General features: G+C 42.0%; 1 protein-coding gene across 1 annotated transcript in view; it reads right to left on the reverse strand.

The window, feature by feature from the left end:
• Nucleotides 1–13,831, reverse strand: part of fgf14 (fibroblast growth factor 14) — a 108,259-nt gene extending 94,428 nt beyond the window's left edge. Inside the window, exon 1 of the mRNA XM_030081169.1 lies at nucleotides 13,530–13,831. Coding sequence (XP_029937029.1) covers nucleotides 13,530–13,737 — 208 coding nt within the window. The 5' untranslated portion in view covers nucleotides 13,738–13,831. The remainder of the gene's footprint in view (nucleotides 1–13,529) is intronic.
• Between the last annotated feature and the right edge of the window lie 2,228 nt (nucleotides 13,832–16,059).

Below are 16,059 nucleotides of genomic sequence, written 5' to 3' on the forward strand. Positions count from 1 at the left end.
CAGCAGCTTTTTGATGCCACCAGAATCTTGTAGGAGGCAGATCAGAGGTTAACCAGAACCCTACAACCTTAAGATGCACCACCCAGGTTCATCCAACTCACCTACAGCACACCTGAACGCTTTGAGAACACCTCATCAACCACACTGCTCCATCAAATCATCTGTCACAGACCCCGTCGGTCAACTTACAATGTTTGAGTCAAGCTGCCGTCTGTTGTGTGTTGTGTTGTTGTGTCTGCTTGTTTGATGGCATCTTGTGTAACATCTGGTTGTGGACACAGACACACTGTTGCCTGTAGTTTTCGTGTAGTATTTCTACTGTTGTTCACCAGTGTTGCTGCTGTTGAAAATACGCTGTAAGATAAGTAAGGAAAACACTGCAAGATATCATAAATTTGCGTTTATTCATACCTAAGCTGTGTACTAATTGAATTATTTAGTTGAATTATTTAATTAATTAGTTTGCGTGAGTCTGTCGCATTTGATTATTCATGATTTTGACTGATTTGATTACTATTAACAGGGTATATCAACACTGAAACTCATATGCCGATGTGTTTTCTGATTTGCAGAACATTTCTGAATTAAAATAATAAAAATAAAATAAAACAATAGACAGTCAAATCGTCACAACGGATGGCTAACTAAGGAAATTCTTTCGGCCACAGCCCTACTTCCAACCCCTTTGCTCCTGTCATGTGATCTTCTGTGGGTCAAATTACACCTCTGCAGACCTTCTTCCAGCCAGAGCTGACTCTGTGGCCTCCCTTGGAAACACATCCCCCTTATAATAACATCAATCATCGTTCTGTGAAAGAAATGTCAGCTGGTGACAAGATTATTTGAGAGTTGAGAAATCAATGTTAGAGAGTCTACTACATTGTTATTTTCCTTAGAATAAGAAAGTTTAAACTGCAGAGTGAATAGTGATACCACCTCTGAATGACAGGGAAAAGAGTACAGCTGGAGAGAGGACCTGGTGCTCTGCAATCATCCAAAATGCCTCTTTCGACAGTCAGAACTGGATCACTGCACAGACCTGAGCAAGCCCGGGCCTGTCACAAGCAGCATGGACACAGAGTTTGGACAATGGTCCCCTGAAACTTCAGTATTACTCCAATGCCACTGCAAAAGACTGAATTAAATACTAGATTTTCTTAACATCTGATTCTTCCACTGAATAAGTTCCATTTCAAGATCACCTCCAGTGGCCGTATACAAGCAGCCTGGAAAAAGAAGAAGGATTGGAACAATCAAAGCCGCTGTCGGCGGACTGCAGCTAAAAACAGCGGTGACACTGTCAAACAGTCCAGCACATCTGAGTTGAATCCCAGTCCACCTAAACTGGTTGATAAAACTGGTGCCAGGGGCAAAATATGGAACTATTTTGGTTTGCTGTGGTCACGTACCCTCTTTCTAACTCTGTTGAAAGTCACAAAGCTCATACAAAATAGGGAGGAAAGTGTGGCACTCAGCTTGTCAAGTTTGAAAAGTTTGTCTTTCATGTTGGATGCATGTTGAATTGTACACTTTCTCCCAGAAAAGCTGATTGTTTTTAATTCCCTCACACATGTAGATGTATATACACTCAAAGCCTCATTACTATCATTAATTATGACAATAACATACTTTTCAAAATTAAAAATAGTGTATAATAGACTTATGCATCAGACAGACTTTTTCCATAATCAGGGCGAGTGATTAAGAGAAATCTATGTAAGGCAGCTAGATTTCTCCCAGAAAAAAAAAAAAAAAACAGATTATTGTACCATATATACCTTTCTACATGGCGTTTTAGATGTCCAAATGTGGCAAAAGAGAGAGCCAATAAGGAAACTGACATGATAAACACAAAAACATACACACTGTACAACTCTCAGAAGAGCAAAAACTCACCGTGCTGCATTCATTATAGAATGCTTACAATTTCATGTCAACATTACATCTGGTGAAAATATAAGGGAACAAAAAACATATCTGCTCCCCAATGAGGGGCTGGATGTTGGGTGCTCTCCACTGGCTGTGAGTCGCCTAAAGCATCGCTATACAGTCCATGGGGAAAGTCAGAGGGTAGGTGGGAATAACCTGATTATTGGGGCATGTATTCAGGGATTTTGAGTACTCAGAGTAAGTTAACACATGTTAATGTATTACCTGCTTTCCTGCCGTAACCCAGATACTCAATAATCTGACTTCTTATGTGCTGAATGACTTCCAGCCTCCATCAGACTAGTGCAGCATGAATATGTGAACACAGTCAAGTCAACAAAGATGCACAACCAAATGACAACAAAACCCAAACCAAAGTTGCCACAAAGCTGTCTATGTCCAGGCCATAACACACAGTTTGATGTTTTTTCTTCTTTGCTATGGTTTGTAACAGTAGTGAGTTGGTGATTCGATTTATAACTGTTTTTCCTTTTTTTTAGAACCAGTTGAACCATTTTTTTTTTTAATTCCACTAAATAAAAGTAGCATAATGTAAGGCTACCCTGAAATGTGAAAAACCTCAAATAACAGAATAATTTACAAGTATTTATTCTTTAAAAAACAGATTATTGACAAAAAAGTTGCAATTAATAGAATCACTAATGATTCTGTTCAATTCAGGCTGAATTTTATTTAATTATTAATTCATTTATTTATTTATGGAGCAGATCAATGCAGTTGAATCAGCAAAATTTATAACTGATGCATTGATGCAATGAATGAATCATTACACCCCCACTAAGCAGAAAATATAAATAGACTTCCAGTATTCCAAACTATTTCTTTAAAGCTGTCCACTGGCACAGTAAAGGACTGGTCATACTGTGAGACGTCAGTGTGCAGTTTGGTCATGATGACAAACTTCAAGCAGCACACTCCGCTGTGTCAGCTCAGCTTTAACATTGTTCAAACTTCTGGTCTCCCGAATCAATAAAAATCAAAGTCTTGCAGAATTCTATTTGCATTCCTCTCTCTCTCTCTCTCTCTCTCCCTCTCTCTCCCTCTCTCACTACTGCCTCTCTCTCTCTCATCAGCTCATCAGTTTATTGTAAATCAGAGCATGGTGCATCAGCCCAGCGCAGCAGCTCAGCACAGAGAGTCACCGCAGCTCCATGGTGGCTGTCATGTGACCAGTCCTCTTGGGTCCTGGAAGTAGCGAGCAGTAAGACATGTCGTGTGTCAGAGAGAACCTACTTAGAGCTGTGTTACATCCCTGCTCCCTGCCCAACACCACACCTCCATCCTTACAGAACTGGGGGATATGTCACATAGATCCCTACTATTGAGGGCAGAGGATGAGCCAAATTATGAAATGATTTATGGAGCGTCCATAAGACACAGGGCAGAAAACCAAGTGGGGAAAAGCATAGGCTTCATTACCCTGCTGCAGTGTCTATTTTGAGATGTACCTCAATTTCCTGGAGTTTCATGGAAAAACAGAGCAGAGTGATCAGAATTGTGCATGGCCTGGGTAAAGCCAGATATAAACTATTGAGGTCAGTGAAATCCTTGAAGTCCTTGAGATGTATCTAGTCAACTTAAGAAAAAGTAATCTGAACAGAGCAAGACACTGTTGCAGCGATGGTGGCGGGTGCAAAAAAGATGCCAACGTTAGGCTGACTGAAAGTAACACACACAAAAATATGTTCCAGATATCTTTGCCATCAATTTAACATTGACACCTGCATATAAATAAATCTGTTTTGGGAAACATGGTTTGTGAGTTAAGTACAAAAGAAAGTATAATGACAACTTGTTGAAGGAATGGCCTGCTTGCTAACTTCTGCTTCGGCCAAGGTTTTGCAAAGATTCCCTCACCATGCCATTGTCGAAGCTCAACTTACTGGCTGATAGCACACCAGCTACACCATCACTTACACCCATGTCAGCAGTAAGACCAAGAGCAGCAGTAAGATATCGACTACTGATACTCACCCAATGTGTTTGGTCCGTCTTAGAGTGCAGCACACTCAGGCAGTGCTGGATTCACTTGGCACATGTGAGGACTGTAGCTGTTTGACTCTCAAGAACCTCCAACATAGGCTGTCGTGACAGGCAAGCCTCGGAAATCAGAACACGCTGTTAGCAGCAGTGACAACCCCGGTGAAATATGACAACTTGGCCATGCCAGGTACAGGCTGGGGAAACAATACCCTACCTGAGGTATTTCATGATTGTCTACCAGCTGGTCATTTCGGCTCACTTTTGGGAGATGACGAGATGTCTGATCATTCCGACATCTTGCCTGACATTCTCCTCTCTGAAGGGGAAGGCAATGATGGTTCCTCAGCACCCCAAACCCCAGCACACAATCATCCCAGACCACCAAACAAGAGACCCAGGCCAAATAAATTGTTTGCGTAAATGATGGTCCAGGAGGGACCTCCAGCCCCAACTTATTCTCAGGGAACAAGGAGGAAGAAACAGGCCTAGCAACTCAGTGATGGCAAGTTCTCCTCCATCAGGTCCGTTCCTGAACCTGCTCCAGAGAGTACCCTCCATGTGGCGTGCAAGGCCACAGCTGGCACCTACAGTTCACCACCCCACAAAGAGGAAGAGACACTGTTCACTGGCGGGGGCTGTTGACATGCTCCCTATGTCTCATGAGCAATCACATGGGCCACAAACCAGTGCAGTCAGGCATGTGCACATGTACACATGTACACAAAATGTACAATGTGGGGGAAAAAATGTGAAAATAAAACCCTTTGCATCACCACACATCTGTGGACAAAACCATGCGGACAAAACACACAGGTTTAGGAAAAGGAATATGCTGTTGGGGTCATGGAAGAAAACTCATTTTGGTAAGTCTATCACAAAACAAAGGCTTTCTTGCGCAATAGTTGGGGTCATTTCTTTGGCCTACAGTAGCAAGGGACTTCAGGCAGGGGATGGCAACATCTTGGGCCCTTTTTAGAGGCGTGTAAATCCAAGATATATGCTTGGCAGCCAGTTGGGCTTCACCTCATACCTTTGCAAAGTTCTATGCGCTGGATGTCACTGCACCCCTTTTGGTGCATACTGTACTAAGTGTGGGCCGCTCTGAGGATCATGATTCATCAGCCTAATGATTTGCAGTCAGTCTTCAAGAAAAGCCTCTCTGGCAGTACGGGAGTCAGTATATCCCCATAGTGAAATACTGAGAGAATGTTTGAAAGAGAACTTTAGGTTACAGAGGTAATCTCAGTTCTCTGATGACATGAGTGAGGTATCTCACCAGACCACCCTCCTTCCATGAAGCGAGGAAGAGGTGTGCTTATTTTGAATAAGATGATGATGCTTTTGAGAGGATGTCCCTCCCCTTGATGCAGTCATCACAACTGCTAGTCAGTGGGGCTGGCAACCTGCATAATGGTATTTGGCTTCTGAGGACTACATAGATGGGCATACCCATAGAGAGATACCTCACTCATGTTGTCAGAGAACCGGGTTATCTCTGTAACCTTAAGCTGTGGGGTGCATATCAAAAAATAGGCAAGGTGAGCACAGAGACCTCCACACATTGACCTATACATTCAGTCAAATAAGATCTTAGCAGGGCACAAAGTTTCTCTTTATCCCCCAGATAGATATAGGCATGTCTTCCCCAAAATGATGTTTTAAGTCAATTTAAGTACCGGTGCCATGAGATTGTAAATTGATCTGAGTGTCACATTAACAGGATATGGCCAACAAGGCACAGATGGCCCAACCAGCTATTGCAGTGAACTTAAATGGCTTAAAACTAATGAGGATGAGAAAGTTTATAAAACTGACTACTGAGAACCAATTTATAACACCATCTCAAAAGATATGTGATTCCTCACATAGCAGTCATCACCCTATTCATTCAAAACTGACAGTTTCATGTCACTGTCCTTCCACGAATGGCCAATTTCATCTCTCTGTGTCAAACATAGTATAAGAAGAAGATGTGGAAGGCTTGTGTTTCTCCATCAGTACTATTACCTTAAATATGCTGAATATATGGCATTCATTTTGCCAAGTAACTCAGCACATCACAGTAATCACACTGTAATGCACATTCAGCCACATGACGCTCCTCACAACAACCTTCCACACCACAAATGGCAAATTGTATGACTCAAATCGCAAAACAATCCACTAATGAACATTTTCTCTGGCATTTCACCTGCAGTTCATCCTGAGTAAATGTGTTTGGCATTGAACAAGGCTGCAATAGATAAAACAGGCAGGGAAAAAATCTAACACAATATGGATATTGCTCTTCCACACCAACATCCTCAGTAGAAAAGATAAACAAAATCTGAGAGTGTGATCTTTGTAGCATGAGATGTTTCATACATGAGCATTATACCCTTGTAAATGAAAGCTGCAATAGATGTACTAGTCATAAATACTTCTCGCCGGTAGTAGTAGATATAACCTTTTAAAGCCATTTTCAGGGTGAAGAGATTATTCAAAAAGAAAAGATGCTTGCTAATGTCTTCAATGGACTACAAGTTAGAAAGTGAGGATAACCTCATGCCATTTCCTTAACACACGAACCCATCATCAGTGCATTAGTGCCATATGGAAAGACTGACAACTTCACTCCTTTATTATCTTATATGTAAGCTGAAATTGACCCATGAGCTGCCAGAATGATGATCAAAGAAGGCAAGTTTGCTTCCAAGGACACACAGATCTGCTCAATTTCAAAATCATGATGACATATGGAAATGTTCAGTCTGTGCTATGCTTAGAGTGAACCATATCCTTCAGCAGGGTGTTTAGGACCTCTGGGGTATATAATGTTTAACCCTAAAATGGCAATGCAGCTAATAGATGAGAGAAAAGGAGGGATAGTGGGGTACAACTACTTTGCATTCAAATGGCATGACCCTGTGGTGTCCGTTTTCAGGAGGGGTAGATTATATCATGTTCAGCAGACAGGGTACTATGATTAAGCATGGGATGTGTATTATGACTAATACTTACAGGTCTGAGGTCACAGGGCTAATACAGACTGTGTCAGCGCATTATCACGTGAGCTTGTGCCCACTTATATACACACACACTCACACACACACAAATCATAAAAAAAACATCAGAGTGGGGCTAAATAATATGGACAAAATCAAATGTCACACTGTATTTGAACAAATTCCTCAATATCAATATTTTGACAATATTGTGGGGATGATTGGTGGGGCTTTCACTAGGTAATTACACACAAGAGATTTAAGGGTCATTAGTAATGTGGATATGATGACCAAGCAGGTAGGCGCAAACAATAGAACAGCGAGCACAGTCTAATAAGTTCAGAAAACTGCATCCCTTTAGCGGAATGCAGCCTTTAGAAGAGGGAAAAGACTACACTTATGTCATATCATCATGACGATGGTGAAAATCCCAGAGGATATCTAGTCTCACATCAAAATATTAATATCACTGTCACATGTGGGGAGGCAGGTAGACCCAAATGCATTTATGTACAGGAGGCAGGTAAACTCAGGAATCAGACATGAGGAAACAGACAGGTAGACAAACTAGGCACAGTTGACAAGACAAGAGAATAGGAAGGGAGTTGATTGGCTGAATGAGACAAACCCAAAATTCCAGGTACACAGGGAGAAACAGAAAAATAAACAGAATCCAAACAGAATCATGACGCTAATCATGACACATACTGTCCTGTCCTGCATCAGAGTATCATGAAACAAAAAGTGTAATACAACTCAAAACACCCAAGAAAAGTCTTAACATGCTTGAACTGGAAGGCACAGAGAGCAGCTTCCTGATTTGCCTGTGAAACTGTCCACCAGAGGGTCACCCCTTGAGGCAAGCAGCCAGGATGGGCCATCTTTCCTTGCACCTTTCAAGACACTGCTGCATGCAGCCCCTGCAAGCTTCATATAAATTCAGATTTTTTTTTTTTTTTTTTTTTTTTTTTTTTACAGACATTAATCCCTTTTCCCTCCTATAGCCCACCTCTCTCTTCCAGCTCTCTCTGTATCTTTTCTCCCCGCTCTCCTCTTCCTCCCTCTCTCTGCTTAACTTCTTTTCTGCACTGATTTGTATGTAAACTTGATTGTCTCTCAGAGGGAGGTGGAATGGCAGCCAGGAACCTGAATCTCATCACCCCTGCAGGTCATATTTCTCAAGAGCAGGACGGAGACAACCCAAATTAATTCACTGTGGAAACAGATGATGCCACTGCCATTATCATGCACAATAAGATTAGAAGGGGAAAAAAATTGTCGTGTTGACCTGTGACATACCCACTGTGGAGACATGCAATTTCAACCAATCACAATAGCATAATAGGAGCCACGGTATACTGCAGGTTTTGGCAGTTCAAAGCTATTTTGCTTAAAAAACACACACACACACACACACATTAGTCATTGCCTTTAACCTACAATGAAGCTCAAGATACTTTGGAAACAAACTTGTGCTTCATAGCGCTGTCACACTTTTATCCTCTCTGTCTCTATCTGTCTCCACGGTGTTGCGAGGATAAGTGGACTGTCAACTACTTTTAGAAATAAGAAGTTCATCACTGTAACAAAAATAGTTTGGCATAGCACTGTTTTCAGAGGGTCCCTTAATAAATGTGTGAGCGCTTGCTGGTATCGTCACCTGTGCAGCCTCTTTTCCTTCTAGTGCATCAAGCGTAGTATGGCACCTAGAAAACCCATTTCTATTATCAGGACAGCCGTTGCAGTTTGACCAATTACAAACTTACTGCAGTGTTTTTGTATGAAACCTAGCAACATGCCATTGGTGCTTGGAGGAGGTTATTTTTAGCCAACCCTGTTGTTCTTCTAATTGTAGGAGTTCTTGTGTGAATCTTATCCAGCCCCTTTAATTATACTTGGGGCTGATGCCTGGCTTTTTTCTCTGTTGCCACAAATTAAACAAGCATGGGTGTGTGTCACACATGAATTAACTATGTTATAATTACACACACACACACACACACACACACATATATATATATATATATATATATGTGTGTGTGTGTGTGTGTGTGTGTGTGTGTACTACCAGCCATTATTTACAAAGACCAGAACTCAGAATTTAAGATATATTGCTCTCGCTCTGAGATGAGGTAAGAATCGCATGGAGAATCTGGCTATCAGCAGAATCAGCATCAGCAGGATCTGGTTATTAAAATGCACACCTAATTTCAGATTACACTATGAAAGACTCTTCACACTCTACTCAGCAAACAACATGGTGAAAACAATATTTTACACTCGTAGATTTATAAACCTGATATGACGACAAAAAACATATCATTATTAACCTTATTAAGGAGCCATTCTGAAACAACCGAAGTTCCTTTTCTTACTAAGTATCCGCCATCTAGTTTACTGTTTATAGAATTCAAAAGGATTTATGATTTTCAGTGAAGCCAAAATCAATTTCCATTCATAGATTTTGCACTTTGCCATCTGTGTGCCACAAATTGAAATGTTTTCTGCAGTGCTATTCCACAGTTATGGCCTTGTTGTGGTCACTGTAGGTGGGCATGCCGGAGCAGACAAATCCCTATGTCAAAACTTCTGAGCAGGTCCAAGAACTTTGTATGAATTATCTAGGGGCTGCAGCTGGATGTGAGGTCACGTTAAGGGTTCAGGCTAATGCTGCTTTCAAGTTGGGGAGCAAACAAGGGCAGCAGCATGCCATGGCCTCCTGGCTCTGTCACACGACGCAGAGTTGAGCTTCTCTTGATATGCTATGAACCACCGTCAAGCAGATGCCTGTGCGTTCTGTGACATGTACTGTCACTTTCCTGTCAGTGTGCTGCCACTGTGCTACTCTTAAGGAGGCCAACTATTTACTTCACCCACTAACAATAACCTGGCTACTCCCCCTCCACATGTAGCATATCTAACGACTGACTCAAACCAACCCAATAAGCATTCAGTAAACTTCTGTATTGACTGCACATATGACAGCTTATAAGATAAATTTACCCTCCACCCTTTACTGGCAAATGCCATAATTAAAAGCCACTGTCATTCATGTTACATGTATAATCCAATTACTTTTTCTTGATTTTATGATGACAACTATGCTGTCGCTCACTCAACTATTACTGGCACACGTGCTGCAGGGTGATATGTATCTCCATCCATTCCACTCAGCTACTTCATTACTTAATTGAATTAATGAATCACATTGTATGCTTACTCAAACAGACATGTACCCTTGCTGGGACATGAGAGTGAACATTAAAGGGAGGCCAGCAATGCCAGATCTACCAGACCAGCAACCCTGAGGCTGATCTACCATGGATGCAACAAAGCCACAGCTTCTGAAAAGATCATACTAGAAAAAAAAAAGTGACACAGCTAAAAGCAGAGAATATTATGCATAGAAAATGAAATGATCAGCCACTTCAGGGACTTGGTACGTCTTTGGTGTGGTGAGGCGCATTTGCAGTAGGAATAGGAGTGGATGTGGAGTGTTTGCATGATGGCGCAGTGCCTTATGCACGAAGGAGGCGAGTTGCTTGCTGTAAGTTTGACCCAACATGTTCCCATGCATCAGAATATATCTCTTGATGGTTCCTCTTATCCCCTGCCCTGTAAAGCATTGTGGCAACTTAGTCTTTGCATGTGGACGGCTCCAAAGGGATCCAAGCCCTTAACCCATGTAATGTCAGTGCCATGTTGTACCCATTAAGCTACACTGAAACAGTGCTCTCTGACATGTGGCTTCCACTTAAACAATGCCGATTTGTAGTCTATGTCAAAATGCACTGCCTCTTTGCCCATCTACCTTTTTTTGGCCATCAAAACACCTGGGACCTCTGTCATAATCACTTAGCTTGAAACAAAAGAGTGGATGTTTTTTTTTTTTCCCCATTTCTATAGATGGAGTGTTGTGCAAGGCAAATGAATCGTACAGTTTTAGGGCTATTGAAAAGGCTAGTTATTTGGACAGAGAGGTTTTCCATGTGCACAGAAAGATAATGATAGGGAAAAATAGAAATGGGCAAACAACTGGTTACATCTAAACAGAGATATAAAAGAAAAGGTCAGATGTTCCTTAAAACATGCCTGACATTATATCTGCAATGAAGCCCCAAAATTCTCAAAAGTTCTACAATCGCAAGCATACAGCTTGAAATAAAGCAAATAAAGTTGCAATGACTCATACCTATGATACTGTTAAAATTATACATAATGGTGGAGGAGTTGCTAACATGATTATGTTTTCATCTTCCAACATGTAAATCGCTGATGAGGGAAGCTTTCATCTGCTGAATAAATCAGCTCTCTGCTATGAAGAGTGACTTTGTTTTTGGTCACTGAAGAAATCAATTTTCATGTAGATTACAAACAAACCCATGCTTACCTAAGAGAAAACACAAGATCACACGCATGCATACACACACTCCTGACACCAACAGATAAACACATACAAGCACAGTGTGAAAGAGCTATTTTACCTCTGCCAGGCAAATATTAGCCCACACTAGGCAAACAGCAAGTGCCATCTGCTGGAGCAGAAGGCCCTTATAGAACCGATACTTAAAAACTTTTCAGATGCATCAGCGGTGCAAGTATGCTTAAGTTTCATGTGAGGAGAGAGATACATTTGACCATCTCTGTATCCTTACACAGATGTTTCTAAGTTGCCAAAGACTGAATATCCTACTGATAGAGCTGGGATGGCTAAGTCTCTCTCACTGTTCTCTCAGTTATGTTGTGTTACTAAAAATACAGCCTAGGAGCTGGAGCACTACATTCAATCTAGGGCCTTGCAGCTCAGGCCTAGTGTGCAATATGTAGGAAATGCCTGCCTCCCTATTTGCCTCTCCTGACATGAGGGCCACACAGAGCCTGCTCTGCCTTAGTACAAAAAGGTATTGGAACCCTTTAACACACCTCTGTAGCTAAAATGAATTTGTTGCATGCTGTACTGTGTGGGACAGAGCAACATTTTTCAACATTTTCTTAGTGGCCAGCACCTTTCAGTCATAAGGAGTTGTATAGCTATTGCATCCCACTGACACAGTCTGCATCTTGGCCTACTTCATATCCCAGTCAACCACAAGCCCTAGTCCATCTGCTGCTTCAGCACAAACCCTGATGATATTGTGCACACATCATCCGCAGCTCAACATTTAAAGAAGTGCTTCCACAAGATAGATGTGGGCTACTGTTCAGATGAAAGTCACAGAGCTTAAAACTGCAGACATCTGACAGTGTGTCTCAGTTGTGATTGATTGGCTGAACGGTGTAGATTTGGTTACATCTGTCCCTGGAGCAGGACTTGAGGAAGTTAGTATTTTTGCTGCAGCTTCTCCACTGAGCAGCACTTAGTCATTTGTTATTTCACCCCAGCTTGAGGTTTTTTTTTCATCTTAAGAGACGGTAGTACTGTTCATCATTAGGCGTCTGGAAACGCCACTCTGGGCATTCTGGTAATAAAGCACATTATACAAATTAGACAGGATGTTAAGCTTAGTAGATGGTGTGTTTTGTCATTGCTTGTTGCGGTGTCAGCAAGGCAAAACGGCTAAGCTACGGTATGATGATGATCTACTATACTGCAGTGGCAATGTCGAGGAAAGAAACAGTGCTGCTGAGCACATCAACTTCAAACCCACAACAAGTAGCCTGGGCAACATGCTGTCCACCAAGGGGTTTTCTTTCATTCCTACAACAGCCTGTTGAAATAAACAGTGTTTGCTCACTGAAGCTCTCCGATATTTAACAGTTTTATTGTAAATGCGTGGTGTAACTTGAAATGATGCTGAACGCAGACTACCGCTTGCATTGCTTAAAAAAGGGGGGTAATGTTCGGATTGAAATTATGCCGATTGCTCAAGTGGAGGATTTGCATTAGTGCAGTGGAGCCCAGAATCCCTCTACGTGCCCCAATCGCACCTATACTTCTCTGGCCTGTTATACAAAATATATCAACTAAGTGAACATAAAAATCATCTTCCCCGGGCCTGAATGATGAATGTTGCCCTGTGATAGCCTAGAGGTAGACATGAAAGAATAGTCTGTCTCCTCCAGCTGGCTCGCTGAAAACATAGCGAGTAGCCCATTTAACCGAGAAGTGGTGTTGCAGAGGGGAATGCTGCTGCAGTGAGCCCGAGAATTGAAAACCTGGTTATGGGGAATCACGTTGGGCAGAATCAGCGAGTAGCGGTGCCCAATTTCGATCCCTCTCGCCACTGAAGGCATTGAAATAACATCTATCTGCGCGCTATTTAAAAAGTTAGGAGATCACGGTGCCTTGGTGATGCAGGGGGGCTTTTTGTGTCTGTGCGCTGCGCGTCCCCAAGCCTGGGCTCGCCGATAGTAGCTGCACAGGATAAGTTGTCCCCCCCTCCCAACCCCCTCCCAGCGCCTCTGCATCCACTCGCTGCATAAATATGATTGCAGATCTATCACCATTACAACAAACAAACGAATAACAGAGATACAGGCACGCACGCATACGCGCACGCACGCACACGCACACACACACACACACACACACACACACACACACACACACACACACACAGACCGGTTCGCAGCGAAACGGAGAAGTAGGCATAATGGTGATGATGAGCTTACCACTTGGATTCTTGTTTTTCTTAAGACTCTTGCCACAAAGACACTGCAGCATATGCGTTCCTTTGCTGAAAATGTTCCAAAGAAACCACATTGATTTGGGCGAAGAGCAATCCAGTGGCTTAAACACCCAGATATAGATGAGATCCTTGCGGTTGCATAATAACACAATTGGATCAGTTCTCCAGGACAAGGCTACCAATTGTATCATAGAAAAATAGGTATATCCAAGTCCTATGCGTTTTCATTCACGTGGCAAAATATTCACTATCTGTCAGACTTCGTAATTAAGGTGTTTTTTCTTCTTCTGGCGTATAAAGGATGCCACCTCAACTAGTCGATAATAGAAAATATACTCTATAAATTGCATGTGTCGCACCGGGAGGAGACGTGCGGCCAGTAAACAAACAGAACTAACGTGAAAACAGTGAAACACGGTGGATTTCCGAGGAGAAAATCATTGCCTATTAGTTCATCACTCTGAGGAGAGGAGGGTGGATCTGCACAGCATCAAAAGCCAAGGGAGGATGCATCCTATGCACAGACTGCTGCAATGATAGCCCCAACAAAACAACACATTGCCGGATCAAGTCCACTTGGTTTCTCGTATAAACCAGCTTGTTTGGTGAGGTCAAATTCCGACAACCTCAGTTTTCATTTCTTTTAGTCCCCCACTGCAACGTTTCTGTTAAAGCCAGGTTTGGTTTCTTGATGTCTGCCCGTGATTCCTGGAGTATCTCTTTCTTCCTTGTGGGGTATATTCCACAGCCTTTTTCACCACAACGCCACTCCAAAAGTACGGTGCGCTTGTATAAAAATATTTGCATGAATTTCCCTTCGCATCGGACCTCTGTTAGAAATAGACGGGGAGGAGGGGTTAAATTGAAAGATTGGCTTTCCATTACGTAAACACGTGGTTTCTGCGCCGTCATATCACTGATGCTCTCAGAAATTTTTATGATCTGACTGAGACTATTGTCTTAAGCCATTTCAGCGAGCATTCTTGGAGATAACTATGTAAGTGAAGTAGCCGTGGATTTTCTGCATTGGTTTGGGGTGCATGTGTGTGTGTGCCCCGCAGGAAGATTTGCATTTACTGCGCTGTTCATTGTATGTGATGTACAATTTGATTTCCCCCCACAGTGTCTTAATTAAGACTTCTAGCTGCTTTACGCATCCAAAAATGTGTTAATTTATTGCCCAGCTGTACATGAAATCCCTTTCCCGTCATAATGTCACAGGTACTAAGACTCACCTGTGATAGGTTGGTAGGGATGCTTGCGTGTGCCAGTGCCAAGTGATCTAAGCATTATTGAAGCAGGGCTGCAGAGTACAGTAGCCTTACACAGCGCACTGCAACAGCTGATATCACTATTACTTTGACAGGCTGAGTGAATTGAATAACACATAATGTTGAACAAAGGATATGCATTTACAGGCTATTTTAGAGAGTGCATAGTAAGTAGCGGCATAATCAAAGCAGCATTCTCTGTGGAAAAAGAGCTATAATATTCCTCATATCTTTAGAAGGTCACTACACAACAAGTCCTCTGGATTACAAAACACTCAGATACACTACATGTTAAAGTTGCAAAGCTCAGTTGTGTTCTGTGGCTTCATCTCTGGAGACTGGAGGCCAGTTAGTGTTGTTCAGGACTGTACTGTTTCTGCTCTAAGAGTACATTTCTCCAAGGATTTGAGGTTTTCCATCACAGACAAAAGGAAAGTAAACACTGTGTTCTTCGGGTTATACCTGTCCTCAGCAGTGTGGGATCCTCTCAAGACTAGCAAGTAAAAGGAAGTTTTCCAACTTGAGAAATTTTATGTCAGGATACTGCAAGTTAGTACCAGTGGTGATTTTGGTTTCCGGTGTTCCTATTGCAGTCATCATTCATGGCATCTCATTCTTCAAATCCAAAAAGATCACACCCATGCCTGTCAGTGTGACTTCTCAGCACAAATGGCACATGTCAGTCCTTCCGTGAGTATGTGAAAGTGGATATCCATCAGTATTTCTGGGGAGTTTACCCCTCACAGGTGTTAGATACTGGCTGCCAGTGAGCTACATTAACAAACCTACAATAAAAAGAAACACACATGACCCCTTTATGACCTCAAGAGCAACTGACCCATTTAGGTTTTTTTATTCTTTCTTTCTTTCTTTTTTTTTTTTTTTTGGTCAGGAAAACATACTATAAATCTTATCCAGCTATGCTTTCCCTTGTTTTCATTTAGAATTCAGCAATCAGGCATGAGAACTGTACTCTTGCCTCCTTGATGATTTATTTTACACCCACAAATGTAACAGCCACCAAATTGGAGGGAAATAACTTAACATGTGCTCATACATAGTAATATTGTCTCATTAGGTCACTTTATGTATCCATCATTTTGCAAATGCCCTCCAAAAATGAAAGTAAAATTAGGAATCATTTATCTGGATGTAACACATACCTAAAACACACATCATGAAACCTCTTCAGCTCTCCCATTCTGTACAGCCAGTATCCTCCATGTATAACTTCAATACATC

This window comes from Myripristis murdjan, chromosome 21 (assembly GCF_902150065.1).
Source record: "Myripristis murdjan chromosome 21, fMyrMur1.1, whole genome shotgun sequence".
Taxonomy (NCBI): Eukaryota; Metazoa; Chordata; class Actinopteri; order Holocentriformes; family Holocentridae; genus Myripristis; species Myripristis murdjan.